This window comes from Selaginella moellendorffii, unplaced genomic scaffold, assembly GCF_000143415.4.
Source record: "Selaginella moellendorffii unplaced genomic scaffold, v1.0 SELMOscaffold_3, whole genome shotgun sequence".
NCBI classification, from domain to species: Eukaryota; Viridiplantae; Streptophyta; class Lycopodiopsida; order Selaginellales; family Selaginellaceae; genus Selaginella; species Selaginella moellendorffii.
This window is the reverse complement of record NW_003314264.1, coordinates 2,236,944-2,260,944: the sequence shown is the minus strand read 5'-3', so window position 1 is coordinate 2,260,944 and position 24,001 is coordinate 2,236,944. Positions and strand designations below refer to the sequence as shown.

At 48.8% G+C, this 24,001-nt stretch overlaps 6 protein-coding genes across 8 annotated transcripts; 5 read left to right on the top strand and 1 right to left on the bottom strand.

Annotated features, from left to right (window-relative positions):
• Positions 1–7,969: 7,969 nt before the first annotated feature.
• On the bottom strand, positions 7,970–9,370 carry LOC9655223 (RHOMBOID-like protein 13). The gene is made up of 2 exons (XM_002963235.2): positions 8,307–9,370; positions 7,970–8,235 (listed from the first exon to the last, which is right to left on the bottom strand). Exon 1 carries the CDS (start codon positions 9,292–9,294, stop codon positions 8,476–8,478), a length of 819 nt encoding a protein of 272 aa, XP_002963281.1. The 5' UTR covers positions 9,295–9,370; the 3' UTR covers positions 7,970–8,235; positions 8,307–8,475.
• A 906-nt stretch (positions 9,371–10,276) lies between these two features.
• Positions 10,277–13,831, top strand: LOC9655222 (histidine kinase 5). Of its 2 annotated transcripts, XM_002963647.2 has the most exons (13): positions 10,277–10,666; positions 10,729–10,862; positions 10,943–11,184; positions 11,236–11,525; positions 11,581–11,916; positions 11,968–12,123; positions 12,189–12,268; positions 12,319–12,430; positions 12,486–12,771; positions 12,831–13,073; positions 13,125–13,204; positions 13,274–13,423; positions 13,491–13,831. In XM_002963647.2, the coding sequence occupies exons 1-13, from the start codon at positions 10,502–10,504 to the stop codon at positions 13,692–13,694; spliced, it is 2,478 nt and encodes an 825-aa protein (XP_002963693.1). In that variant the 5' UTR covers positions 10,277–10,501; the 3' UTR covers positions 13,695–13,831. The 2 variants fall into 2 exon arrangements, with proteins under 2 accessions (XP_002963693.1, XP_024524199.1); XM_024668431.1 differs by lacking the exons at positions 10,277–10,666; positions 10,729–10,862 and having other exon boundaries at positions 10,959–11,004; positions 11,069–11,184; positions 12,186–12,268.
• Positions 13,832–13,894: 63 nt separating this feature from the next.
• Positions 13,895–14,988, top strand: LOC9655221 (glycine-rich protein 2). The gene has a single exon (XM_002963646.2). It carries the CDS (start codon positions 13,912–13,914, stop codon positions 14,593–14,595), a length of 684 nt encoding a protein of 227 aa, XP_002963692.2. The 5' UTR covers positions 13,895–13,911; the 3' UTR covers positions 14,596–14,988.
• Positions 14,989–15,098: 110 nt separating this feature from the next.
• On the top strand, positions 15,099–17,984 carry LOC9655220. Of its 2 annotated transcripts, none has more exons than XM_024667098.1 (8): positions 15,099–15,335; positions 15,402–16,546; positions 16,607–16,728; positions 16,781–16,951; positions 17,014–17,281; positions 17,345–17,513; positions 17,572–17,662; positions 17,735–17,984. In XM_024667098.1, the coding sequence occupies exons 2-8, from the start codon at positions 15,416–15,418 to the stop codon at positions 17,850–17,852; spliced, it is 2,070 nt and encodes a 689-aa protein (XP_024522866.1). In that variant the 5' UTR covers positions 15,099–15,335; positions 15,402–15,415; the 3' UTR covers positions 17,853–17,984. The 2 variants fall into 2 exon arrangements, with proteins under 2 accessions (XP_024522866.1, XP_024522858.1); XM_024667090.1 differs by having other exon boundaries at positions 17,563–17,662.
• Positions 17,985–18,224: 240 nt separating this feature from the next.
• On the top strand, positions 18,225–20,832 carry LOC9655219 (UTP--glucose-1-phosphate uridylyltransferase). Its single transcript, XM_002963644.2, has 21 exons — positions 18,225–18,312; positions 18,367–18,414; positions 18,477–18,568; positions 18,619–18,709; positions 18,773–18,833; positions 18,889–18,966; positions 19,017–19,067; positions 19,113–19,186; positions 19,238–19,310; positions 19,359–19,416; positions 19,469–19,515; positions 19,566–19,631; positions 19,684–19,716; positions 19,768–19,820; positions 19,869–19,944; positions 19,991–20,047; positions 20,097–20,180; positions 20,234–20,332; positions 20,388–20,492; positions 20,542–20,610; positions 20,666–20,832. Exons 1-21 carry the CDS (start codon positions 18,236–18,238, stop codon positions 20,699–20,701), a joined length of 1,428 nt encoding a protein of 475 aa, XP_002963690.2. The 5' UTR covers positions 18,225–18,235; the 3' UTR covers positions 20,702–20,832.
• An 803-nt stretch (positions 20,833–21,635) lies between these two features.
• Positions 21,636–23,995, top strand: LOC9655218 (EIN3-binding F-box protein 1). Its single transcript, XM_002963643.2, has 3 exons — positions 21,636–21,772; positions 21,876–21,945; positions 22,011–23,995. The coding sequence occupies exon 3, from the start codon at positions 22,051–22,053 to the stop codon at positions 23,941–23,943; it is 1,893 nt and encodes a 630-aa protein (XP_002963689.2). The 5' UTR covers positions 21,636–21,772; positions 21,876–21,945; positions 22,011–22,050; the 3' UTR covers positions 23,944–23,995.
• The last annotated feature ends 6 nt before the right edge of the window (positions 23,996–24,001 follow it).

Genomic DNA, 24,001 nt, shown 5'->3' with positions numbered 1-24,001 from the left:
CACTCAGTGGGATGAGCGGGCCCTGATTGACCAATTTCGTTTCGGCCTCAACAATGGTGTCAAGGATTTGTTGCTCACCATGGAGGATCCCAAGGACCTGTCAGACGCCATCAACAAAGCTGTTCAATGTGACAATCGTCTCTTTGAATGTCATCAGGAAAGTCGCCGCGCCGCTGTTTTTCCGTCCCAGACTCAGGAATCCCAGCTTGAGTCTCAAGGCATACTCCTGAACCTACTGCTCTGGTCCCAATGGATATTTCTGGTACTCCCCAACTCATTAGAGGGAAGTTCAGTCCTGCTGAGAAGCAACGTTGAATATCTCATAATCTTTGCCTCTACTATGCTGATCCTAATCACAAAGCAGTTGTGTGTCCCAAGAAGCCTCCTCGACTGCTCAAGTTCACTCTGCCTCAAAGTCCACCTCTGTTGCAGTCGGGAAATGACCTTGTCCAAACAAAGTAGGAGCTGTCTATTTGGACTCCCTGAATAAAAATCACTTTTCTTCTTTATCAAGCTCCTCACCACCTTTCATCAAAGCCCAATTCCCGCAACTTCCGTGTCCCATGTCTCCTTTCTTTCACCGAACAATCAGGACTCAAGGCTTTGGCGCTACTGGACTCGGGTGCAACTTCCTGCTTCATGGACACGGACTTTGCTGCCTGACATCACGTTCCTCTTTCTCCTACCATACAGGATCTGAGGGTTGAAGGCATTGGCGGGCATTTTGTGTCTCCATCTTCTAGACTTAGGGAAATGTTGCCTGTTCGAGTACACATCGGGTCCACCGTCACCGATATCACCTTCAACATCATCAACAGCAAGTCCTCCTCTGTGGTGCTCGATCTTCCTTGGTTCCAACTACATCAGCCTCAGATTTGTTGGAAGGAATTACAACTCATCTCTCCCACATCACCATCTCCCACGGCTTCCCCTGCTGTTCATCGAGTCCGAATCAGGAAAAGTTCCCTAAACTCAAATCGGGGTTCTGTTCCTGACTCTACGAAGTTTTCACCCTCTTCTTTTTCCTCTCTTCCATCTTACACTGGACAGTATCCTTATCTCATCATTCCATTTAGTCGTACACCTCCTCCTATCTCCACAATCACTATGAAAGAACTCCTTCATGAAGAACCTATTTTCCTTTTTGCTTTGCATGTTTTTCCTGTTAGTCCTCCTGAGAAGTATCATGATTTTGGGGATGTGTTTGACAAGAAAAAAGCTAGTGTACTGCCTGTTCATAAACCTTATGACTGTCCCATTGATTTACAGGAAGGAGCATCACCTTCGTGGGGGCCTATCTACGGGTTATCCCCGTCCGAGCTTAAGGCCCTTAAGGCCCTTAAAGAGTACGTGGATGAGAACCTTGCCTCGGGGTACATTCAGCATTCGCAGTCCCTGATTGGAGCGCCTGTCTTCTTTGTCAAGAAGAAGGATGGGAGTTTGCGGCTAGTCATCGATTACCGAGGTTTGAACAAGGTGACTGTTCGGAACCGTTATCCGCCGCCCCTGATCTCGGACCTGTTGGAACGCCTCGGCAGTGCCCGCTTCTTCACCAAGATTCCCCGTACGAGGTATTGATTCCCCAAAGCCTCAAGAATTGGGGGATTCTCGAGTGGGAGCCTCCACAATCAATGTCGGACGTTCAAGTTTTCCTTGGCTTCGCCAACTTCTACCGCAAATTCATTGATCACTACTCTGATATTGTCCTTCCTCTCACGCATCTCACTCGCAAGGATGTTCCCTTCTCTTGGTCTGCTGCTACCCAGCACGCCTTCGACACACTCAAGGCAGCCTTCAGTTCCGCTCCCGTTTTGATCCATGCTCATTCCTCACAACCTTTCTTCATTGAGGCTGACGCCTTTGACTTTGCCATCGGTGCTGTGCTGTCTCAACTCAGAGCGGATCAAGAACTTCATCCGGTCGCTTTCCATTCTTGGAAATTTTAGCCTGCGGAGATCAATTACGAAATCCACAACAAGGAGCTCCTTGCCATCGTGGATTCCTTTAGAGAGTGGCGTCGTTTCTTGAAGGGGGCGGGCCATCAAACAACAGTTTGGATGGATCACAAAAATCTCGAGTACTTTGCCACTTCCCGAGTTTTAAGCCGTCGTCAAGCAAGGTGGGCACAATTCCTGAGTCGGTTTGACTTTGTTATCAAGTACAGACCTGGAAAGCTTCAAGGCCTTCCTGATGCTCTTTCAAGGCGCTCCTATCTCAGTCTCAGGCCTGGTAATCCTGCCTTCGATCAACAAGATCAAGTTATCCTCGGTCCTGATCGGCTTCAAGTTATGGCAATTTCCCTGGCCCTTCAGGACTCCTTGTTGATGGATGCAATTAGAAACGATCTTCAATCTGATGATCTCGCCAGCGACATTTTCCCCCATCTTCAAGCTGGACACCCAGTGACTCTCGACTGCCGGCGATTTGATGAGTTTGAGTTCTTAGATGGCTTATTATACCATGGGGAGCAGCTTTACATTCCTGAAGGTGATGCTCGAAGGTTGGTCCTGATGGCGTGCCATGATAGCCTGACTGCTAGTCACTTCGGCATTGCAAAAACCTATGAGCTAGTTGCACGAGACTTTTGGTGGCCTCACATGGACGACTACATCAAAGCTTTTGTTACCTCCTGTGACACTTGCGCCCAGAATAAGGTACCTCACCACCTTCCTTCAGGTTTGCTTCGTTCCATTCCGGTCCCTTCAGGTCCTTGGGAATCCATCTCCATGGATTTCCTGAGTGATCTTCCGAGTTCTGGAGGCTTCAATAGCATTTTAGTCGTGGTGGACCACTTCACAAAGATGGCACACTTCTTGCCATGTACCAAGGAGTTTTCGGGCAAGGACATGGCAAAACTGGTATTCAGGGAAATTTTCCGACTTCATGGGATTCCTATAGATATGGTTTCGGATTGGGGGCCTCAGTTCATCTCTCATTTCTGGCAACGGTTTTTGCAGCTGCTTGGAGTGAAGGCCAACCTCTCTTCGGCATATCATCCTCAAACTAATGGGCAGTCCAAGCGAACGATTCAGACTTTGGAACAATTCTTGAAGTGCTTTATCAACTATCATCAGGATAACTAGTTCGATATCCTTCCCCTTGCTGAGTTCTCTTATAATAACTCTGTTCACTCCTTTCTTCGAATTTCCCCCTTCCTTGCAAACTCTGGCCGAAATCCCCGATTCAATCTCTCACTTCCTTCTCCATCCGAATCCTCTCATTCAAATCCCCGCTCTGAGGCATTTGTCTCCAACCTCCAGGAAATCCACAACTCCATCTCCTTCCACCTCTATCGTGCTCAGGAATCTCACAAAACATTTGCCAATGTCCATCATCAGGATTGTCCCCCTTACAATATCGGGGATAACGTCTGGCTCCTCAGGCGAAATATCTCCACCACCAGACCCTGTCCAAAACTTGATTTCAAACGCCTCGGTCCTTTCCCTATCACTGCCATCATTAATCTTGTCACTTATCGCCTTGCACTTCCCTCCTCATATCAAATTCACCCCGTTTTTCACTCCTCTCTCCTTGAGCCTTATATTCCCAGTCCTATTCCCAATCGGGTCATTCCTTCACCTCCACCAATGCAGCTCGAGGATGGGTCTGAGTACGAGGTTCAGGACATCCTTCATTCCAAGATTTCACGGTCTAAACTCTACTATCTGGTCGACTGGAAGGGTTACGGATCTGAAGAACGCATTTGGGAACCTGCGGACAACCTGATTCATTCTCCTGACCTCATTCAGGACTTTCACCGCCGCTATCCTTCTCGTCCCAGTCCTCATTCTTTTTCTCCATCTCCCATCCCTCGCTGCTCATCTCATCCTCCTCATCGTTCTTATGCACATCCTCATTCCACTCATTCTTGAGGAGCGGGTGCTGTCAGGAATCCCCCAATTCTTGCCACATTCCTGACTCTCGCCGGATTCCTAACCTGCAGACCACATTCCTAATTCTCGAGACACTTCCCTATTCTTGATTCTCGAGACACTTCCCTATTCCTGATTCTCGAGACACTTCCCTATTCCTGACTCTCGAGACACTTCCCTATTCCTGACTCTCTGATTTTCTGTACGATTTCTGAGTCTCGAGCCACATTCCTAATATTGATGTGGCGCCTCCTCGACCTCAGCTATATTTAGGCCGTCCTCAATCCAAGAGTGGTGGAGCTTCATCAACCTATACTATATATAGGTTAGCCTTGTTCCATTTTTCCATAATTTGAATCAACGCCAGTCTAAGGCCTGTTCTTTGTTTCCACTAGTTTTTCTCTTTGTCTTTTGCATTTTCCAGTCTTGATCTTGTTGGGGGTCTTGACAGTGGACACTGAACATCAAGTACAGCAACCGCCGACGGCACAGAATCCTCGTCTAAAAAATCCACAGATGCTGGAACAATAGGCTCATCAGAAACATGAGAAGAGAGTGGAAAAGGAAGAGGAGTTCAAGAAAGGGCATTAGCATCAGCCATAGAACTCCCTGGGCGATAAACAACATCAAAATCATATATCTGAAGCTTTAAAGCCCACCGAGAAGTACGACCAACCAGGTTCTTCCGCTTCAATAATGAAATAACGGCAGCATGGTCACCTTCAAGTAATGTTCAAGAACCATGTAGATATGCATGAAGTTTCTCAAAACCCCAAACTGCCGCTAAACACTCCTTCTCTGTCGTGGAGTAGTTCACCTCTGCTAGTTGTAACATACGGCTTATATATGCAATGGGATGATGCTGACCAGGTACACTTGGGCTTTCTTGCATTAACACACCTCCAAGACCAATATTAGAAGCATCAACGCAAAATAAAAGGTCGAGTGTAGTCAGGATATGCCAAAACCGGAGGAGTCGTCAACAGCTCTTTGAGATCCACAAACGCCCGCTCACAATCTGAAGACCAAATAAAAGATGACGTTGATGACTTCAACAACGCTCGCAACGGTGCAGTGCGATCAGAAAGATGATCCACAAAACGACCGAGATACTGCACCTTGCCTAGGAAGTGCTGCACATCATTCACACACTTCGGAGTAGGGAACTTTAGAACGGCTACAAGTTTGTCAGGATTAACTTGCAAACCCTTACAAGAAATACGGTACCCAGGATAAGTTGTGTCCTTGGACCTAAACATGCACTTTGACTGCTTCAGCTTTAAACCAACATCCCGTAGCCGATCCAACATTTTACACACATCACGAATGTGCTTTGCCCACGTCCCCTCCGAGTGAATCAAGACATCATCAATGAAGTCAGCAGTCACCTCTGGCATATCACAAAGAATCTCGTCCATCATCCGTTGGAAAGTTGCTGGAGCATTGTTCAAACCAAACGGCATCACCAAGAACTCGTACAAATCAAACGGTGTACGAAAAGCAGTCTTAGGAATATCTTCGTTAGCCATCAGTACTTGCCAGTACCCAGAAGCAAGATCTAGCTTGGTGAACTAACGACTTCGCCCCAGACGATCCAAGAGATCAGCATGAGGAAGAGGGTACACATCTGGGATCGTCACTTCATTTAACGGATAATAGTTGATGCAGAAACGAATACTCCCATCAGGCTTCGTCACAAGATGAGGTTCACATGCCCAAGGACTCCATGACTTTCGAATAACACCCTTCTCCAATATCTCCTTGATGTTTGCATGTAAATTTTGATCTCCTTGGGTGACCGACGACGAACAGGAACCTTGATTGGAAGAGTATCCCCGGTTGGAATGGGATGACGTGTAGCAATCTTGGCCCCAGACGATAGATCAAATTCAAAGAGATCAGAATACTCCTTCATGAGTTGGTCAACAACTACAACACAAAGATCATCGGAGGGATCGGAAAAGGGAAAAGCAGAACAAGATGGAAACACAAGAGGAAATAATGGGGGAACAAAAGTAATGGAAACAAAGGTAGAAGTAGAGGGACGAAGAGGTACGGAAGTGAGAGGAATGGATGAAACATAAAGAAATATGAGACAAGGGGGAGAAGTCTCAAAGTCACACTTGGCATGATTGCACTGCAACCAATCTATATCAAGAATGAGGTCAAAAACTTGACTTGGCACCACCTGCAACGATTGCAACTCAAGCTCGAGATCACCCACATGCACAACCAAGTCCGCCTCATCTCATGCACATGCATGTGTACGACCATTGCCATAAAGAATGAAAATTTGATCCGCCGCACAACACAAGTGTAGACGACAACGTGTGGCAACAGGTCGAGCAATAGAAGATAAACTCGAACCTGTATCAACCAACATGGAGAGAAGAATAGGAGACCTTTTGTTATAAAAATGAGCTTGGAAAGTAAACATTGGATGAACCGGTGCCGAGTGATCCCCTTGATGATACTCCCGAAAGAAAGATGGAGGGGTCACTAACTTATTCGTGCAAGGTCCCTCCGTTACTCGCGTGACTCCTCGTTTCCCAGATGCACCTTGGTATTCAAACCTTCCACCGCAGCAGCACCAACGGGATGTTGCTGACGCCAAGGTCTCCACCCAGGAAATGGAGGTCGCCAATCTGGAAAGCGCCGACAACACCGATAAGTATGACTAACTTCATCACACGCCCAGTAATAAACATCACGGCCACGACCATGTCCTCACTCTTGTCCTTGGACTCGAGTAGTAGCAGCATCAACCTCCATTGGAACAGGACCATCACTCATAGAAAGTGGAGCTGAAGGACGTGTAACGAGAAGTGGAAGAGGCGACGTCTCATAACGTTGTGCCAAGCGAAGAGCATCATCAAGGGTGGCAGGAGCAAGTGCATGCACAAGTCTGACAAGATCTTGACGAAGTGTTGGCCACAACATTCCTAGCTTGATCTGCTCCAACATATTGGACTCCGCACAAAGCAAAAGACTTCAAAAATGAACACCAAATTGCATCACCAACTCAGATGGCCCTTGGCGAAGACGATGCAATTGTTGGAAGGCATCATCACAATCGTCGACATGTCCAAAGGTGCGTTTGAAGACATCCGGAAGAACACTCCAATTGCCACGAGTGGCTATGCTCAATCTATTGTACCACTGCAACACCGTCCCTTGGAGACATGTGGGGAACTCACGCAAACGTCGAATATCATCCCAAGAATGATATGTGGCAATCACCGTGAAGTGATCGAACCAATGGTACACATCATCCCCAGGATTCATACGAAAGAACTTCGGCCGAACGCAAGGATTGGCACCAAGAGCAGGAGTTAGACCACGTGCCGTGAATGTTACCATCAATTGAGTTTGGTTGTTCAATTGCAAGCGCATAGCATCAAGTAATTGAACTAACTGCTGCTCCAGAGTGAAAGGAGGAGATTGCTGATCTGCCATGAAGATGAACGAAAAAGAAAGAGCAAAAGAAAAGAAATGACAAAAAGCTGGAAGGAAATGGTAGATTTAGACAATGCAAAAAACTAGATTTAAACCAAAATCCTAAAAGGAAAGAACAAGAAAAAGGAAATGGAAAAGGTTGGATCTAGACGATGCAAAAGTTAGATCTAAACCGAAATCCCAAATCTAAACACTTCCCAAAGACAATCAAAAGTGCCCCTCATCTCCACCAATGTGAGTGCATGGAATATGGAAAGGGAATATAAAAATGTGCATATTAATTAACCCAAAAACCTTAGCTTATATACAGGAGCGAGTGGTCCAGATTGAAACCAATTCGACGGCTACCAAAATCCCACTATGCTAATATTAGTATATGGCATCGTAGCCATACACTTGGCCCTCACAGAACAATTTTGGAGAAGTCTCAAATGAAATGTCAACATAAATTCATAAAAGAAAAGAAATATTAAACATCATAAATAAAAATTAAATATAACATTCAAAAAGGGTGAAAACTTTAGTAAAATCCATAATAATGCCACATGAAGAAACATTATACCCAAAAATTCCCAGATCTTTAATAATAAAACATATATTTTATTTGGTCTGTTAAATATATTCTATTAAGTATATACAGATTTTCACAAATATATTCTCTTAGAGCTCCACAGAAATTTGTACACTACCTCCAGGATGGTGTAGTTGGTCATCATGCTAGTCTCACACACTAAAGATCCCCAGTTCGGACCTGGGTTCAGACAAGCCTAATTTTTTTCTCTCTCAAATGCGCAGACACTGTAAATCTCGCTCGAAAAGAATTTTAAAAAACGACGCTTTTTCTGTTCTATCTCCAAGAAATTTCAATGGCTTTGTGAGCGAGTGGAATCACCTCCATCTTGAGCCCCTGCACCATAAGAAGTTTACACACAACGAGAAAGAACAAAAAGCAAAAGCAGAACGACAACAAGAAGTTACCATTCTTTGAAACGTGGAGAACCGAAGACAATGCACTTGGACGCAGTCGCAGAGCCTCAGGTAAACAATCGAGCGAAACAAAGAGCCTAATGGAAGCGAGAGCAAGTATGAAACGATGAGAGAAGAGTCTGGTAGTGTACCTCTCAACTCTACTTCGTTTCCATCTGAATCAAACGAGTTGGCTTCCAAAAACCGGTGGAGCAGTAGCAAACGAAGAGCTTTGCAGCAGCGTGGGAGAGTTGGAGAGCTGCGGGACGCTGGGATCTGCGACGGGCTCGATCTGGAGGAACCAAAACTGATACGACGACGTCCTGTGGATGCTGAGCCCGAGCAGCAAGACCATCCACGCCAGCAGCGATACAAACCAGTAGTTCGTCATCCCCTGGATCGACCCCCACGCGATCAAGTAGCCGACGATGATCCCGGCGAGGTGTCCCAGGAAGCTGGCCTTGGGGACGATGATGGACGTGAAAACCAGCGACTCGAATGGCGCAAAGTTGATGGGGAGCGAGAGGAGGCCGAAGAGCTCGAGCTTGGACGATGGCTGCTTGGACGCCAGGATCGTCATCCAGCCGAAAACCACGCACGAGTACCCCACCGCCGAGACACGCTTGTAGAGCTCCAGATTGAAGCGATGGACGAGGAAGTGGTAGATCCCCAGGACGAGCGCCGCCGAGAGAAGCACGAGAAGGAGCGTGTAGTGGACGTAGAAGGTGATCCCCAGGCCGATCCCCTTGAGGCCCTCCACCATGCCCAGGCTCCACAGTGCGCTCATGTTGAAGACGAGGTGGAGGAAGCTTATGTGCGAGAAGGAGGAGGTGAGGATCCGCCAGTACTGCCCCTGGAGCACCACCGTCTCGTAGCTCATCCCAACCTCCGCGTAGCCGATGCTCCGGTGCTGGATGTAGAGCCACACCGCGCTGCACAGCGCGATCAGGCAGCTGCTAGCAGGCCTGTCGATGATGTCGTAGACGAGCGGCCGCCCCATCCTAGAGATCTCGAATGCTATAGCTGCCGCCGCATTGCTGGATGGATTGATAATCCCCCTCACCTCCGCGCGGGGAAGGAAGCGCCAAGGGTTTCGCTGGAACCCTAAAATCTGAAGTGGAATTTCGAGTTCCCAGGAGTCGAACACGAAACTGGTTGTGCACAAGTTTGTGCTGGGATTCGAGCGCTCGACCGGTTGATTTGGGCGGGAGTGGGCATAAACCCTAGAATGGATCTGGTAGGGACGCGCAACGAAGGAGAGGAATTTTCTCGCGGGGTAAGATTTTCTCCTTCGTAGGGATCATACGATTGCGAGAGGTTTGAGGCTTTTCTTCGTAGGGATCATATGATCGCGAGTGGTTTGAGGCTTTATCTCTATTTCTTGTCCAAGCATTGTCTTTCGGGCCCACGGAAAGCCCGGATGATGGATCATCCTATCGGCACCGGCGCAAGCGCAAGGAAGGGACTTTTTTCCTCTAGTTTGTGTACGTGATTTTTAATGTGTGGTGTTTATGGAGCCACTGAGAGATTTTTTTTCTTTCTTGCTCCATCGTTTTCAGGTGCTAGTACTTCGGCTGTGCAAGTCAACACGGGTTGATACAGAGAACGACGCATCCACTTGTCGCTGGAACACGCAGTTTCTGCGCCGAGAGCTGAAAGAAAAACATGGGAAAAAAATGCGGCGAAGAAAATGTAGGTGAGCAATTTCTCCGTGGATGAACTTTGGATGCTTTTCTCTAAACTGTTGCCTTTGTTCAGCTGGAGAAACTGTGCCTAAATAGCGGGAATGGGGCTTTACACAGTCACTCACGTGAGCTCGCTCTAGATCACGACAGTGGCCTTGTTGCATGGATGGGAAGCTTTCGGCAAGTTGTTCCGCCTCTCGTTTCGATGTTTCCTGTGCTTCCTGTGTTTTTTTATATTTTCTTTGGCAAAGGATAGAGCCTTGAGTTGAATCGTGTATGTGTGCATGAGAGCTAGGCTGGTAGTTTTTGACTCTTTTAGCTTTACGTCTGCGGTGCTCATACACAAGTGTGTTGTGTTGTTTTTTTCGCCTTTCCAGTGAGTGTTGTGCTTGGACTTCATCCCTTAGTCAATTTTTTGGCAGCTGCAAGCCAGTTCATAATTTCTTATCTTGCAGAGTCACGCGGGTTGCAGCATAAAATAGTGGCGTTGTAGTGACCAGAGAAGGGCCAGTGGTGAACTTCATGGCCAGAGGGCCAAAGACTAATGTTCCCAGAGGGGTTTTTATCTGCAGCACAGATGCACACAACACTTTCACAAACGCTGCCTACCAAAACATGACAGGATGCTCCCAAGAGGAGTTGCTTGGTCTGAGATGGGTCGAACACGTTCATCCAGAAGATCTTCAGGTGTGGGTTTTCTCTCGTTTTTTTTTCCTTTTCCGTCCTTCGTTTTGAAAATGGAAATTCAGGAAGTTTGGGATCAAGCAATCACACTGCGGGAGGGAGGATTGAATGTCGAGTTCAGGCTGATACACAAAAATGGTAGCTGGAGATGGGTGAATTGCCAATCAGTGGACATGCCAGGTTGTTTTGAGAACGAAAGGTGTGTAGAAATTTTGGTTGTCTTCCTTGTTTTTCTGATGGATTGATACGTTTACTTAACTCGAGTTTCATCGGGTGTAGCCATGTAGGAATCATCGAAGACATTACATGGCGAAAGGAGGCTGAAGAATCGTTAAGATTGAGTGAGGAGCGCTTTGCTCTTGCTGTTCGTGGTTCTAACGATGGCTTGTGGGATTGGGACATCAGAACCAACAAGGTGTTCTACTCAGCGCGTTGCAAGAACATGCTTGGTATCGAGCAGAGTTGTGAAAGTGCAGACACGCTTGATGTGCTTATAAACAGGCTTCATTCAAGCTATCGAGGTTGGTCTTTTTGTTTTCTTCTTCCCGATGTTTCATTGTTTTTCTTTGTAGATTGTGTCCAGACCGCGCTCAAAGACTATTTAGCCGCTCACAAAACAGTTGGGTCCCCTTTTCACATCGAGACACCGATTAGAACGAGCCAAGACAAGTACTGCTGGTTTCGGTTGAGAGGTCAAGCGCTTTGGGATGAACAAGGAAATCCACTTCGAATGGCTGGCTCATTAAGTGACATCACGGAAAGAATCCGATGGGAAGAGGAGCAGGAGAGGCTAATAGCAAATCTGGCCGAAGCTCGAGACAAGGCGGAATCTGCTGCCAAAGCCAGATCAGAATTTTTAGCTGTAAGTTCATATTTCCATGCGAGTGTTTGAAAGTGTTTCTTTTCTTTTCTTTCAGGTGATGAGCCACGAAATCCGTACGCCGCTCAATGGTGTGATAGGGATGGCCTCTGTTCTACTCGACACTGATCCAACTCCGGATCAGGAAGAATGCCTGGAAACCATTAGAACTTCCGGGGAGTGTTTACTTTCGATAATAAACGACATTCTGGACTTCTCGAAAATCGATGCTGGGAAGCTGACAATTGCGCCAGTCCCGTGCAACCTTCGCAGTCTTGTAGAAGATGTTGGAAGCATGTTGGCACTTCGTGTGGAACCCAAGGGGGTGGAGCTCGTAGTCCATTATGACTCTCCTTTCTTTGCCGTCTCAGTGGACACAATACGATTGCGTCAGGTAGAGTTTTTCTTTCTTTATATTTTGTACTTATTTTTGTTTCTTCTACAGGTTCTTATAAACCTCATCGGAAATTCTTGTAAGTTCACGCACGCGGGACACATTCTCGTTAATGTGAGTTTGCTGTGTAAGAGTTGCCAGAAGCAACTCAAGGCCACGGATTTCTGGGAATGTCGGAGTTGCAGCAAGGATGTTAACTCCTTTAAGGTGGATTTCTTTCTCAGTAACGTTTCTTTTCGAAGTAAAAAGCTTGAGATCGTGTGTAGTAGCAGGGACGTGAACTTGACAGCGATGCAAAACATGTCAAGCCGGTGGAATACTTCAAGTTTTCAATATCTGATTCTGGCATCGGGTGAGGTCTTTGGACCGTATCATTTAAAAGCTGACAGAAACAATTTCCAGAATCGCCGAGGACAAGCTGGGGCTGTTGTTTGAGAAGTTTTCTCAGTGTGATCAGCTGACGAGCAGCATGTATGGTGGGACGGGCTTGGGCCTGGCCGTGTCAAAGAGCCTGGTATGCAAAGTTTCTCAATGTTGTCCGTATTCAATCCGGCTTCAACCGTACACAGGTCGACCTCATGGGTGGTGAGATTGTTGTGGAAAGTCGTGAAGGTGTTGGATCGACTTTCTCTTTTAGTATACCTTTGGAGATTGATGTTGTCTCTGAGAAGAACCGGCATCAAGTTCCACTTCTTTATAGTAGCAGATTCCAAGCACGGCCTAGAATTCTGGTCATCGACAATCACAAGATCACCAGGCAAGTCATGTGTGAGCAGATTGAGAGCTGGGGGATTGAATGCCAGTGTTCCGGAGATGTTGCCAGTGCGCTCAAACTGCTTGCGAATCGATTCCATGGTACTACCAAAGCTTCTTGAAGGTGTTTCTTTGTTTCTGAATTTTCTGAATTTTTCCAGTTGCTGTGGTTGATAACGTCCTCGTCGAGACGTTTCAAAAGAAACTCCAGATCAAAAGAATCGCGGAGGAGTTTCCAGGCACGAAGTTTATACTTCTCAAGCCCGTAGGACACCGGGTAAATGCTCAAGAGGCGTATGGATTCAGCTGTACCCTCAGCAGGCCGCTGCGACAGTCGACGCTCAAAGATGCACTCCTCAAGACCTTTAATCTTCTCGGCTTTAAAAGCTTCGAAGAAGCCTCACGTAACTTCCTTGTTCTCTTGATATTCTCACAAGCAAAGTCTTCTTCTCCAGGGCCTGCGTTGGCGAGCAGTAACAGATCCAAGGCCGGGGACAAGGCTCAAACCAGAAGACACCCCAAAGTCCTTGTTGTCGTAAGTTTTTTTCGCTCAACTCCACAGACAATGATCGTTTACTTTCTACATTTCTCGCGAAACTTTTAGGAAGACAACAAGGTGAACCAAATGGTGGCGATCCGGCTGCTCAACAATCTCGGCTGCACCGTCGACGTCGCTTGCAATGGCCAGGAGGCAGTGTCGATCGTGGACAAGCCAGTCGAGTATGATCTCATCTTCATGGACTGCCATATGCCGGTATGGATAAGAAGTTCTTGTTGCTTCTTTTAAGAAACTCAGACTGTATCTTGGTGAAACTTTCCAGGTTCTCGATGGCTTCCAGGCGTCTCGCTTGATCCGATCGAAGCAGAAGCTCACTCCAATCGTCGCATTGACGGCAGCCACCATGGAAAGCGAGCTAGAAAAGTGTCTGGAGTGTGGCATGGACGACTACGTACGGAAGCCCTGTACGAAACAGGAGCTCCAAAGAGTGCTCCACAAATGGCTAGACTGGAAGGACGAGGTTTAAGAGTGATTGGGTGGGTATTTATGCCATGCATTGCCTTAAATTAGCGCCACAACGCAGAGGCGTCATCCGGCCGTCCGCTGGCCAGTGGGGGGCCTCCATCGTGGCCGTCGGTGGGCTCTAGTTTTAGTGGCCCGGTATCGCCAGAATAAGCGTTAGAGGTGCTTATTAGGGTTTGATAGAGCTCGTGCTTCGATCGGTCGAAGTTGTTGAGCGATCCATGGCGGACGGTGGCAAGAAGGCGTCTGGATCGGCGGCCGCTGCCGGATCGAAGGCGTCGCCCGTAAAGCAGCAGCAGCAGCAGCAACCATCCAAGAACAGCAATCCCGTGCCTGCCAAGGCGGCCGCGATGGATAATCCGGAGGCCGGGGCCGATAATGTGGAGGATCTGATGTTCGGCAAGGTGAAATGGTTCAGTCCAACGCGAGGGTTTGGATTCATCACCCCGGATGACGGCTCGCCAGATATTTTCGTCCACCAGACGAGCATCCACGCCGAGGGATTCCGATCGCTGCGCGAGGGCGAGATCGTCGAGTACGTGGTGGAGCTCGGCCAGGACGGCCGGATGCGCGCTGGGAATGTCACTGGTCCCAAAGGCGCGTTCGTGGAGGGGGCGGCAAGGGAAGACGATGGCTCCGGCGGCGGCAATGGATCGGTGAGCAACAGCGCCGGCGGCTACAATAACAATCGTGGCGGCAGGGGCGGCGCAAGAGGCCGCGGGCGTGGGATGGGCATGGTATCGCGCGGCGGCGGCATCGGTGGAGGATTCGGCTATGGCGGTGGCAGGTGCTTCAATTGCAACGAGCCGGGGCATCTGGCGAGGGATTGCAGCGTCGCGAGAGCCGGGTGCTACTCTTGCGGGAAGCAGGGACATTTCGCTCGCGATTGCCCAAATCAGAGCTAGAGCTCCTTCTCTTTCTCTCTCTCGCTCGCTCAATCTCGCTCATTCCTCTCGAAATTTCTCCTCTCTTTTTGGTTCTGGTTCTTTTCGTCCGTTGTCTCGCTCTCTCACTCTCGTTTGGGAGAGATCATCGCTCTCTCTCTTGGAGCGATCGTTGCCCTTTCTTCCTCTCACGGTTTTTGGGAGAGATCATCGCTTTTTGGTTCTTCACAATCACAGCGTTCATGTAGATAGCAGCAGTCTTCATTTTGGGATTGGCAAGAGGGAAAACTATGCGTAGGATTGGAAGATTTTTCTACTACTACTACACAAAAAGCTATGTAGCATTTCAAAATTTCAAGAAAGTAAAGAACGAAAAATAAATACCCTTCTCATGCGTTTCGCGTTTTCCCGGCAGTTTTGCAAATTCAAAGACGGTGAATATTCACAAAGATGCTTTTGTGGCCCTTTGGACTCGACCCCGAGACCTATTTGGGTTTTATTTTTATTGGTTTGCGAGTGTTTGTGGGATGCGGAGAAGAGAGGGCGCGGCCGAGCGATCGATGGCCATGGAGCTGCTGCCGATGATTCGGAGCTGCGGCGCCACTGGCAGGGGACCCCGGCGATGGATGCGTCACGAATTGTGCCGCTGCGCTGGAACTCGCGAAATCGCCAGCAATTCGCGCCCTTGATGGCGATCAGTGGGAGCTTTCGCAAGTGGTTTTAGCTCAGCGCGCTCTTCGTCATCGATCCTCGCATTCCAGGTGAGTGCTTTGGCTAGCTAGGTTATCGCCGATAGGGGATAAGATTTCTCTTCGTTTGATTCACAGTGAGAAGAGGGAAAATGCCGGGACTTGCTGGGATTGAAGACGGAAGAGGCAGCACTTTGGACGAGAAAATCGCAACCATGATCCAGTTGCAACAAAAGGAAGGAGGAGAAGCTCCCGACAAACAATCCGTGGACGCGGAATTCCGGCGGGGATTGGAAGAATTGGTGCGTGACCATTTCGATAACTGTATGGCGCTTGCGTCGAGCAGCACCAGCAACTCAAACCGCGAGGATTTGGATTTCCAGCTCCAGTGTGATGGCTGTGGCTCGTTTGACGAAGAAGAGGGCAATAGAAACAGTGGTAGCAACGCCGAGTCGCAGGAAGGACGGGTGGACGATGATTTCACGGGGAGGCCGTCGCAGATTCTTCGTCGGTGGTATGATAGACAAGCACAGAACGTCATCACCACTATGGAGCGGCAAGCCCGGCAAGCGGAGCTTCTAGCTCTTGCCGGGCTCCATGCAGTGTCGATGCTCGACTCTTCGTTTTTGAGAGACTCGGTTCCGCCACCTTCGTCAGGAGAGAGGCTCGATCACCAGCGTCGACCATCGCCTTTGTTGGAAATGTGGAGGGGATTAGAAGACGAAAGGAGTGTCGGAAGGGGTGTTTCGAGAAGGGTGGCGAGCAGTGAAGCTGAGAGAGAAGACGCTACTGCTACTGTTACTACTACCGCCGAGACTCCTAGTCCCGACGATGGTGCGGAGCAAACTCCAGCTTCCAGAGTGGGCGAAATACCTGGAAGCTTTGAAGCTTCTAGAGATGACGAGACACGCCAGGTAGCTGACGACGGTGGTGGCACGTCTCGCCAGAGCGTGAGACAAATTATGAATCGTTGGCTGAACGAGAGAGTTGGCACCGACGACCAGATCAACCAGTCGCGACGAGAGCAAAACGAGCTGCTCGATTTGAACGAGAGAGAAAGAGTGAGGCAGCTCGCAAGGGAGTGGCTGCGTCCTACTGCACCAAGAGAAGTCTCAGGCACGGATGACACTACAACCAACGAAAGCTGGGAGTCTCAACGTCGTCGTGATAGACAACTGATATTGGACCTCCTTATAAGAACAGAGAGGGAGAGGCAACAAGAACTCGAAGGGCTATCGGAGAATCGGGTTGTTTCGAGGTTCCCTCACCGTGGGAGACTTCAGGTAAGTAAATTATCTCTATATTTTCTGCGTTTGTTTTGAACATTTTTTTGTCCTCTCCAGTCGCTATTGCGAGGCAGATTTCTGGCTAATGGCGGCAGACATGAAGAAGAAGAACGTCATATATCATCAGCTGCAAGAGAACTGGGCCAGCTCAGGCAGAGGCGAGCCGTCAGCGGGCTAAGGTGATCCAATTCAACGTGTGAGTGCATGTTTCTTAACACTTGACCAAAGCAGGGAGGGGTTCCGTTCAAGATTGGAGTCAGTCGTTCGTGTTCAAGCTACAAATCTCGAGGACAGTCCTGAAACGTCCGATGAACACGACAGGACATGGACGGCCGCTCGAAGAATGAATGAGTTGGAGGAGGCCACCGCGTATAACGTGGAACTACGGGAACTACTCGGAAGGTTTGAGCTTTCTTCGATTTGCTTAGAGTGGTTGTCAGTCAGCTTCAATGTTCTGTTCACAGGAGAAGTGTCACAAACGTGCTGGCGAGTGAGTTTCGAGAGCGACTGGATCAGCTCATCAGATCTTTCATCCACAGGCAAGTTCCCTGGCCGGTTGAGAACAACAACGCCGCTGCTCAACCACAGAATGACGTCGCACCGGAGGCACAAACAGAGCGACCCGAACAGCGTCCTACGATCCCTCCACCACCTCCACCCCTGCCAATACAAAGGCTTTGGCAGCAGGAATTCGTTCATGGCCAGTGGCCTCGTCCATCTTCGTCATACATGGTAACTTATCGTTGCTTCTCTTTCCTCCCTTTGTTTTCCAACCAAGCTTCATTCCCATTCCAGGTTTGGGACAACGCAAGCCAGTTGCGAGCTGATATCTCCTATCTGCAGCAAGGCCTCGGTGACTTGCAGCGAATGGTGGAGACAATTGTGGATATGCAAATGGAGTTGCAACGCTCGATCCGCCAGGAGGTTGCTGGTGCTCTCCAGCGCATGTACTCTGCTGGTAAAGGTACGCTCGACTAGCTGAAGCACAACGTAGAAAAACACTCTCTTTTCAGGACTACCAGAGCGAAGTAGCGATGGATCGCAATGGATACCGGTTAAGAAAGGAACTTGCTGCATTTGCTGTGATAAGTCGATCGATTCACTTCTTTACAGGTTAGTAAAGTTTCGAGCTCTTTTTTTTTGTTGGCTCTTTTTTCCTTCTCACAGATTGGCTGGCTCTCACAGATGTGGACATATGTGTACGTGCTTGAGGTGTGCGAATCAACTAAAGAATGGTGGCTCCAAATGCCCGATGTGCCGAGCTCCAATCGTGGAAGTGATCCGAGCTTTCACCATCGCTTAGAACTCCAGAGACGCAAAAACTAGAGAATGGATATCCTACTGGAGGGATATGCCCTGGGAGCTTCCCTTGTAAATAACTGTGTACATTTGTATTGGGCTATTATCACTCCAAGTGGCACAGCCTTGCTCGCTACACGTGGCGCTGTTTGGGCTTTGCATCCACGCAAAGCTGGATGCTGCATTAAGTATTCCGGTTAAAGGCGCTAACCCGTTAAATTTTAGGCTGGTTATAAAAAGTTTTTGCTATACAAAGAAAGAAGAGGGCTGCTTTGATTTGCTCCTCTTTCTCATTTGGGCTGTTGAGCGGTCAGTAAAAATATTTTCTTGCGTGGCCCGTTTTTCTGATGCGCGACCTCTCGATTTCTAGAATAGCAGCTTGATTCCATGGCGGCAGCTACGGAAGCGCCGGCGAAGATCATTGACAAGATCTGGATGGAGCTGGGGACATTGGATCAGATCAGGTGAGAGATTTGTGAGCTCTGGCGCCCGGCCGCTCATGGATTCTTCGATCGCAGCGAGAGCGAGAAGAAGGGATTTGTGAGTCTTGTGCAACGATACCTTAGGTATTGTGGATGGAATTTTTTGATTTGCTTCAAGCGCATTGAGCTCGAGCATTGGAATACAGTGACAAAGGCGAGCAGATTAAGTGGGAAAAAATCCAGCCTCCTACCAATAAGGACGTTGTTCCTTATGAAGATCTCGAGCCTGCGCCTTCTGGTGAGCATATGATCGCTTGTAGCTATTTTCATTTTATCATCTTGTTTTAGATCCCGCGGCGACCAAGGCTTTGCTTGACAAGCTTGTTGTTCTAAAGCTCAATGGAGGTCTTGGAACGACAATGGGCTGTACTGGTCCCAAGTAAGTGCTCTACCTATTTATATTTTTCATACAGCTGATGCTTGCTTCCAATTTTTCTGGCAGATCTGTCATCGAAGTGCGAGACGGTCAGACGTTCCTCGACTTGATTGTGCAGCAGCTAGAGGTAGTATCGATTTCGTTCTCTTCTTTTTTAGAAAACCACGTCTGCGCTTGTTCAGGTTCTTAACCGCAAATATGGCTCGAACGTGCCTTTGGTGCTTCTTAACTCGTTCAACACAGATGAAGATACAGAACAGGTGTGTTTGGAGCGTGGAAAACTCCATGTTTTTTATTTCGGTTTTTGCAGATATTGAAAAAGTACAAGGATTCAAGCTTGGATATTATCACTTTTAAGCAGGTATGTACACAAAGTACGTGCGTCTTCACATTCATGTTCTTTTAGAGCCAATACCCACGTATCGTTTCCGAAGACGTGATGCCTTGGCCATCAAAAGGCAAGACTGACAAGGACGGCTGGTACATTGAAATGGTTCAATCTCTGCGCATTTGTAAGTTTTTGGTTCACAGGTATCCTCCTGGGCACGGGGACGTTTTCCCGGCTCTTGTCAACAGTAAGGTTCTTGATAAACTGGTCGCACAGGTATTTTCTTTCACTTTCGTCATCGGAGCTCCATGTAGTGCCTGACAGGGCAAAGAATACGTGTTTATAGCAAACGCCGATAATTTGGGAGCCACAGTCGACCTCAGTATCCTTCAGTTTCTGTTTGTAAAATCTTTGAGATCCTTGACGTTTTGCAGAAATTTTAAACCATCTCGTTAAGCATAAGAACCAGTACTGCATGGAGGTAAACACGTCTCCAAATTTCTGCATTTCATTATCAAGGTTTTTACTCAGGTTACGCCAAAAACATTGGCCGATGTGAAAGGTGGAACACTGATATCTTATGAAGGCAGAGTACAAGTAAGTTTTTGTCAGCATGTAATATGGCTGCTCATGTCGATCAAACTTGCAGTTACTAGAAATCGCGCAAGTCCCTGAAGAGCATGTAAGTGCCTTTTAAATCCTTGACACTGGCTAATGTCACTTTGTATTGTAGGTGGGTGAATTTAAGTCCATCGACAAGTTCAAGATCTTCAACACCAATAATCTGTAAGGACGATGCATTTTTTTGCCGCTTGTCATCCTTTAAAATAATAGGTGGGTGAACTTGAAAGCCATCAATCGATTGGTCTTGGAAGGGGCCCTGCAAATGGAAATCATTCCGAACCCCAAGGTACGATTGCAAGCCATAATCAGTTTTCATGCTGTGCTTGGTACAGGAAGTGAGTGGCGTCAAGGTTTTACAACTTGAGACTGCAGCAGGAGCTGCAATACGAGTACGTGTTTTAAAAGGCATTTGATTTTATATGAAGTGCGCTACTGCAGTTTTTTGACAATGCCATTGGTATCAACGTTCCGAGGTCGAGGTTTCTGCCTGTCAAAGCAACGTCGGATCTGTTGTTGGTCCAGGTATATGTGCTTATATTTTTACGTTAGACGTAACTTACAAGATAATTCTGCAGTCCGACCTGTACACAGTCAAGGAAGGCTCCATGATTCGGAACCCTGCGAGAAAATCCCCGCACAATCCGATAATTGATCTTGGTCCCGAGTTTAAAAAGGTTTTTCAATCTCATGTCCCTTTGGATTGTCTGCCAACTTGTTATCGCCGCACAGGTTGGAAGTTTCATGGAAAGGTTCAAGGCCATTCCCAGCATCGTGTATCTGGAGAGCTTGAAAGTGGTGGGAGATGTATGGTTTGGTAGAGATATCACGCTAAAGGTACCGAGAGGATTTTATTTTTACTTTTTTGCAACTTGATGTCGCACAGGGTAAGGTTGTCATCGATGCCAAGGCCGATAAAATCGTGATCCCCGACAGCACAGTGCTGGAGAACAAAGTAAGCTTCCTCTCGCGATGGATTGCTGTTTATTTCACAGGGGACTGTTTTGCAGCTAGTCACACCCGGCCCAAGTTATGCAGATATCTAGTGGGGCTGGTGTTTTATATGTTTGGGAAGGATCTGTGGGGGTTACCACTGAGTGAAACCAATGGGTTTTTCGCATTTGAGCCGCGTAAAATAAGGGAATCGAGAAAAAACAAATGGCTGCTGCTTTTCTCTTATGCTAACCACATCTAGTAACTCTGGGGATGGTTTTTGTTTCTCTTCCTACTTGCAGGCCTTAACTTCTCGCAACGCTCTCGATCTCTTGGAGCTCCACCAGCAGCCAAGCTCGTGGGCGAGATTAACTTGTCAGCTGGGAGTTGTCTCCTTCGTGACGTACTTCCTGGAACTCTGTGGCCTGCGATGATCTGTAAGTTCGTTTCTTTACTTGCTCAAATCTAAGCAAAACACTTGCAGCACTGCAGGCCGCAGCAGTGACTCGAAAGAAAATAAAAAACAAAACGAAAGCAAGAATGAACAAAGTAGAGATTTGTTGGTGGAAAAGCGCGTGGAGTGGAGCCGCCGTAAACTTTGCGACGAAAACTGTGATGGAAGACCAGAAACGCAGACTGGTGAGTGCTTGTGCATTGTATTTGCCAAAACATGAGAACCACTGCAGCGCTGGATTCAAAGGCTCGCATGATGCGTCCAGCTAACAAAGAAGCGAAAGAGGCAAAAAAAGAAAGAGTAAAATTTATACGCGAAAGGGAAAGAGAAAGAGATCCGGATTGAAAGGGATGTGCCCCCTTGTTGATGAAAATATTATCTGGATTCATTGAACCATTAACTAAGGGGTGTCGTAGATAACGCGAATCCAACCAGGGCCGTCGATCTCGCCGTCTCCGTCCCGACGGAGCGGAATATGCCCAGGGCGGGCGAATATCCGCCAGGTGTAAGGGAGGGCAAGGGGGGTGAATCTTTGCTGTGCGCGAGAGGAGAGGGGGGAGGGACTGGGTGAGGGGGACGAGGGTTTTTATTGTGAGCGAGAGGGAGCGAGGCGGCGATTGATTGGAGCGAGCGAGGAGAGCGAGCGAGCGAGAGGGGGTGGTGAGAGCTTCTCGATCTCAGAGCGGCGCGGGCGCGGCGCGGCGCGGCACGGCACGGCGCGAGCGAGAAGGTATGTGGATGATTGTTGCGGCCTCTAGAGGGGATTTGCTTCGATCTTAGGGTTTTGCGGCTGGATCTTAGTGTTCTTTGGCTTTACGCGCGTGTTGGTGCAGTGAAATTGCTAGGCGAGGTTGTGAGATTGGCGCATTTCTTCGCTTCATATGGGTCTGGGAGTTCTATTGTGTAAGTGCTTGAGGTTTTTTTTTTTTTTCCTTCTCGCGCTCATTTAGTGAGCATGCTGCACGCAGGACATTTCCAAAGGCCTGTTGATTCTTGAGTCGCGAAGCCATGTCCATGGAGCTGGAAGATGTCCGTTTCAACCACTTGTTCCAGAAGTCTTTCCTTCACGAGAACTCGTATGCGTTCTTGAGCAAGGAGGAGCTTTGCTCGCAGCTGATCCGGGGCCTTCAGAGCCTCCAGACCGGGCGGAGGAGGAAACTGAGCGAGATTGGCAACACTGAAATTTACAATGCTCCCAAGAGGTTCCTTCCAACTCCACCACCAACAGCGGTCCCGGCAGCAAAGAAGTACCAGCCCAAGGATCTCATTAATGCGCTTCCGGAGGAGCTCCTTGTTGAAGTCTTTCGGTACGTGGCCGCTCCAGCCGATCGCTACGCGTGTGCTTCCGTGTGCACACGCTGGCTGATGCTCCAGAGCCACTTACACTCGAGCGAGATCAAGGACGACGAGCAAGAGCTTTCTCTTGGCAGTGGCGACGAGCTAAAGAGGATCCTGGAAGGAAAGCGAGCTACAGATGTTAGACTGGCTGTGGTTGCTCTCGGAACCCAGTCTAGAGGTGGCCTTGGGAAACTTATCATCAAGGGTGGTCCTCGGCAGAAGCTGTCCAAGGCCGTGAGCAACGTTGGCATGTCCTCTGTTGGCATCTGCTGCGGGAACCTCAAAGTTCTTTCCGTGTGGGACTGCCCAAACATCGACGACGTGGGATTCAGCTGGATTGGCAAGGGATGCCCGCAGCTCAAAGTTCTCAACATCATGAACTGTCCTGGCTTTGGAGATGCCGCTCTTCGGGCAATTGCGGCCGGTTGTCCTCTCCTCTCAAGTTTGACCCTGGATGGCTGCGACAAAGTTGGCGACGAAGGACTGCAGGCCGTGGGGAAGCGCTGCTCTCAACTTTCGTGCCTCTCGGTCTCCAGGTGCAACAAAGTCGGGGGCGTTGGCGTCACTGCGGTTGTTTCGAGCTGCAAGGTGTTGAAGGCCATGAAGCTCGAGAAGCTCAGTATCAACGACGAAGGTCTCGTTGCGGTTGGGGAACACGGCGGCTCACTCCAGAAGCTCAAGCTGTTGCAGCTCGAGAAGATAAGCTCGGAAGGCTTCTTTTTGTTTGGCAAGAGTTCCGGCATGGGGCAGCTCAAGCATCTCCAGATCTCGGCATGCCCCGGCCTCACTGACAGTCTCCTAGACTCCGTTGGGAAAACGAGCAAGGAGATCAAGTTTTTGTCTCTTGCCAACTGCACGTCGCTGGACGAGAGCAAGCTTCTCACTTTCGTGAAGGACTGCACTTTCCTGGAGGGCCTCCACCTAGAGAAGTGCGCCTTTACGGCATCGGCTGCGACGATGACGACGACACTGTTATCGAGCGGGTCCCGGTCTCTTAAAGTTCTGGGCATCGTCAACTGCACTGGAGTGGGAGCCGGACTTTTGGCTAGCCTCTCTGGATCTGGAAGCTCCTGTCTCCTGGAGCTCGACGTCAGCGGCTTTACGGCTCTCTCGGACGAGTCCCTGGTCCCTTTCCTGTTAGCGAGCGGGTCCGGCTTAACTTCTCTCAACCTGTCCGGTTGTACGAGGCTGACGAACCGGGCACTCGCTGCGGTAGCGAGTTTTTGCCCCTCTCTCGGGTTGCTCACGCTGGACGGGTGTGCGAGCGTCACGGACCAGGGGATTCGATACGTTGCTCAGGGGCCGCAGGCAGTGCAGGAGCTCAGCCTCGCCGGCTGCGACGTGACGGATGACGGCATGGTGGCTCTAGTACTCGCCAAAGGCTCGTCTCTGAAGACGCTGTCTCTGGCCGGGTGCGGGCGCGTGACGGACCGGAGCCTGCTGGTTATGAAGACGGCTTGCAATGCTCTGGAGGCGCTCAACGTCAAGGACTGCAAGGGGCTTAGCCGGGCCAAGCTCGAGTGGTTTGAGGCGGGCCTGTGGAGGTGCCAGCTTTGCTACTGATCTCATGGACTGGACGATGGACTGGGGAGAAGGCTACATACTGGCAGGAAGCAATAAC

What these genes read in the sequence shown, in the direction of transcription:
- LOC9655222 (XM_002963647.2), top strand. Translation starts at nt 10,502, where the DNA reads ATGGCCAGAGGGCCAAAGACTAATGTTCCCAGAGGGGTTTTTATCTGC. An exon ending in TTCATCCAGAAGATCTTCAG is followed by an intron (nt 10,667 to 10,728) that starts GTGTGGGTTTTC and finishes ATGGAAATTCAG; the next exon opens with GAAGTTTGGGATCAAGCAAT. An exon ending in TGGCCGTGTCAAAGAGCCTG is followed by an intron (nt 12,431 to 12,485) that starts GTATGCAAAGTT and finishes AACCGTACACAG; the next exon opens with GTCGACCTCATGGGTGGTGA.
- LOC9655219 (XM_002963644.2), top strand. Translation starts at nt 18,236, where the DNA reads ATGGCGGCAGCTACGGAAGCGCCGGCGAAGATCATTGACAAGATCTGG. An exon ending in TCTCGAGCCTGCGCCTTCTG is followed by an intron (nt 18,569 to 18,618) that starts GTGAGCATATGA and finishes ATCTTGTTTTAG; the next exon opens with ATCCCGCGGCGACCAAGGCT. An exon ending in ATATTATCACTTTTAAGCAG is followed by an intron (nt 19,068 to 19,112) that starts GTATGTACACAA and finishes ATGTTCTTTTAG; the next exon opens with AGCCAATACCCACGTATCGT.
- LOC9655221 (XM_002963646.2), top strand. Translation starts at nt 13,912, where the DNA reads ATGGCGGACGGTGGCAAGAAGGCGTCTGGATCGGCGGCCGCTGCCGGA.
- LOC9655223 (XM_002963235.2), bottom strand. Translation starts at nt 9,294, where the DNA reads ATGGGGCGGCCGCTCGTCTACGACATCATCGACAGGCCTGCTAGCAGC.
- LOC9655220 (XM_024667090.1), top strand. Translation starts at nt 15,416, where the DNA reads ATGCCGGGACTTGCTGGGATTGAAGACGGAAGAGGCAGCACTTTGGAC. An exon ending in CTACGGGAACTACTCGGAAG is followed by an intron (nt 16,952 to 17,013) that starts GTTTGAGCTTTC and finishes TTCTGTTCACAG; the next exon opens with GAGAAGTGTCACAAACGTGC. An exon ending in ATCGATTCACTTCTTTACAG is followed by an intron (nt 17,663 to 17,734) that starts GTTAGTAAAGTT and finishes TGGCTCTCACAG; the next exon opens with ATGTGGACATATGTGTACGT.
- LOC9655218 (XM_002963643.2), top strand. Translation starts at nt 22,051, where the DNA reads ATGTCCATGGAGCTGGAAGATGTCCGTTTCAACCACTTGTTCCAGAAG.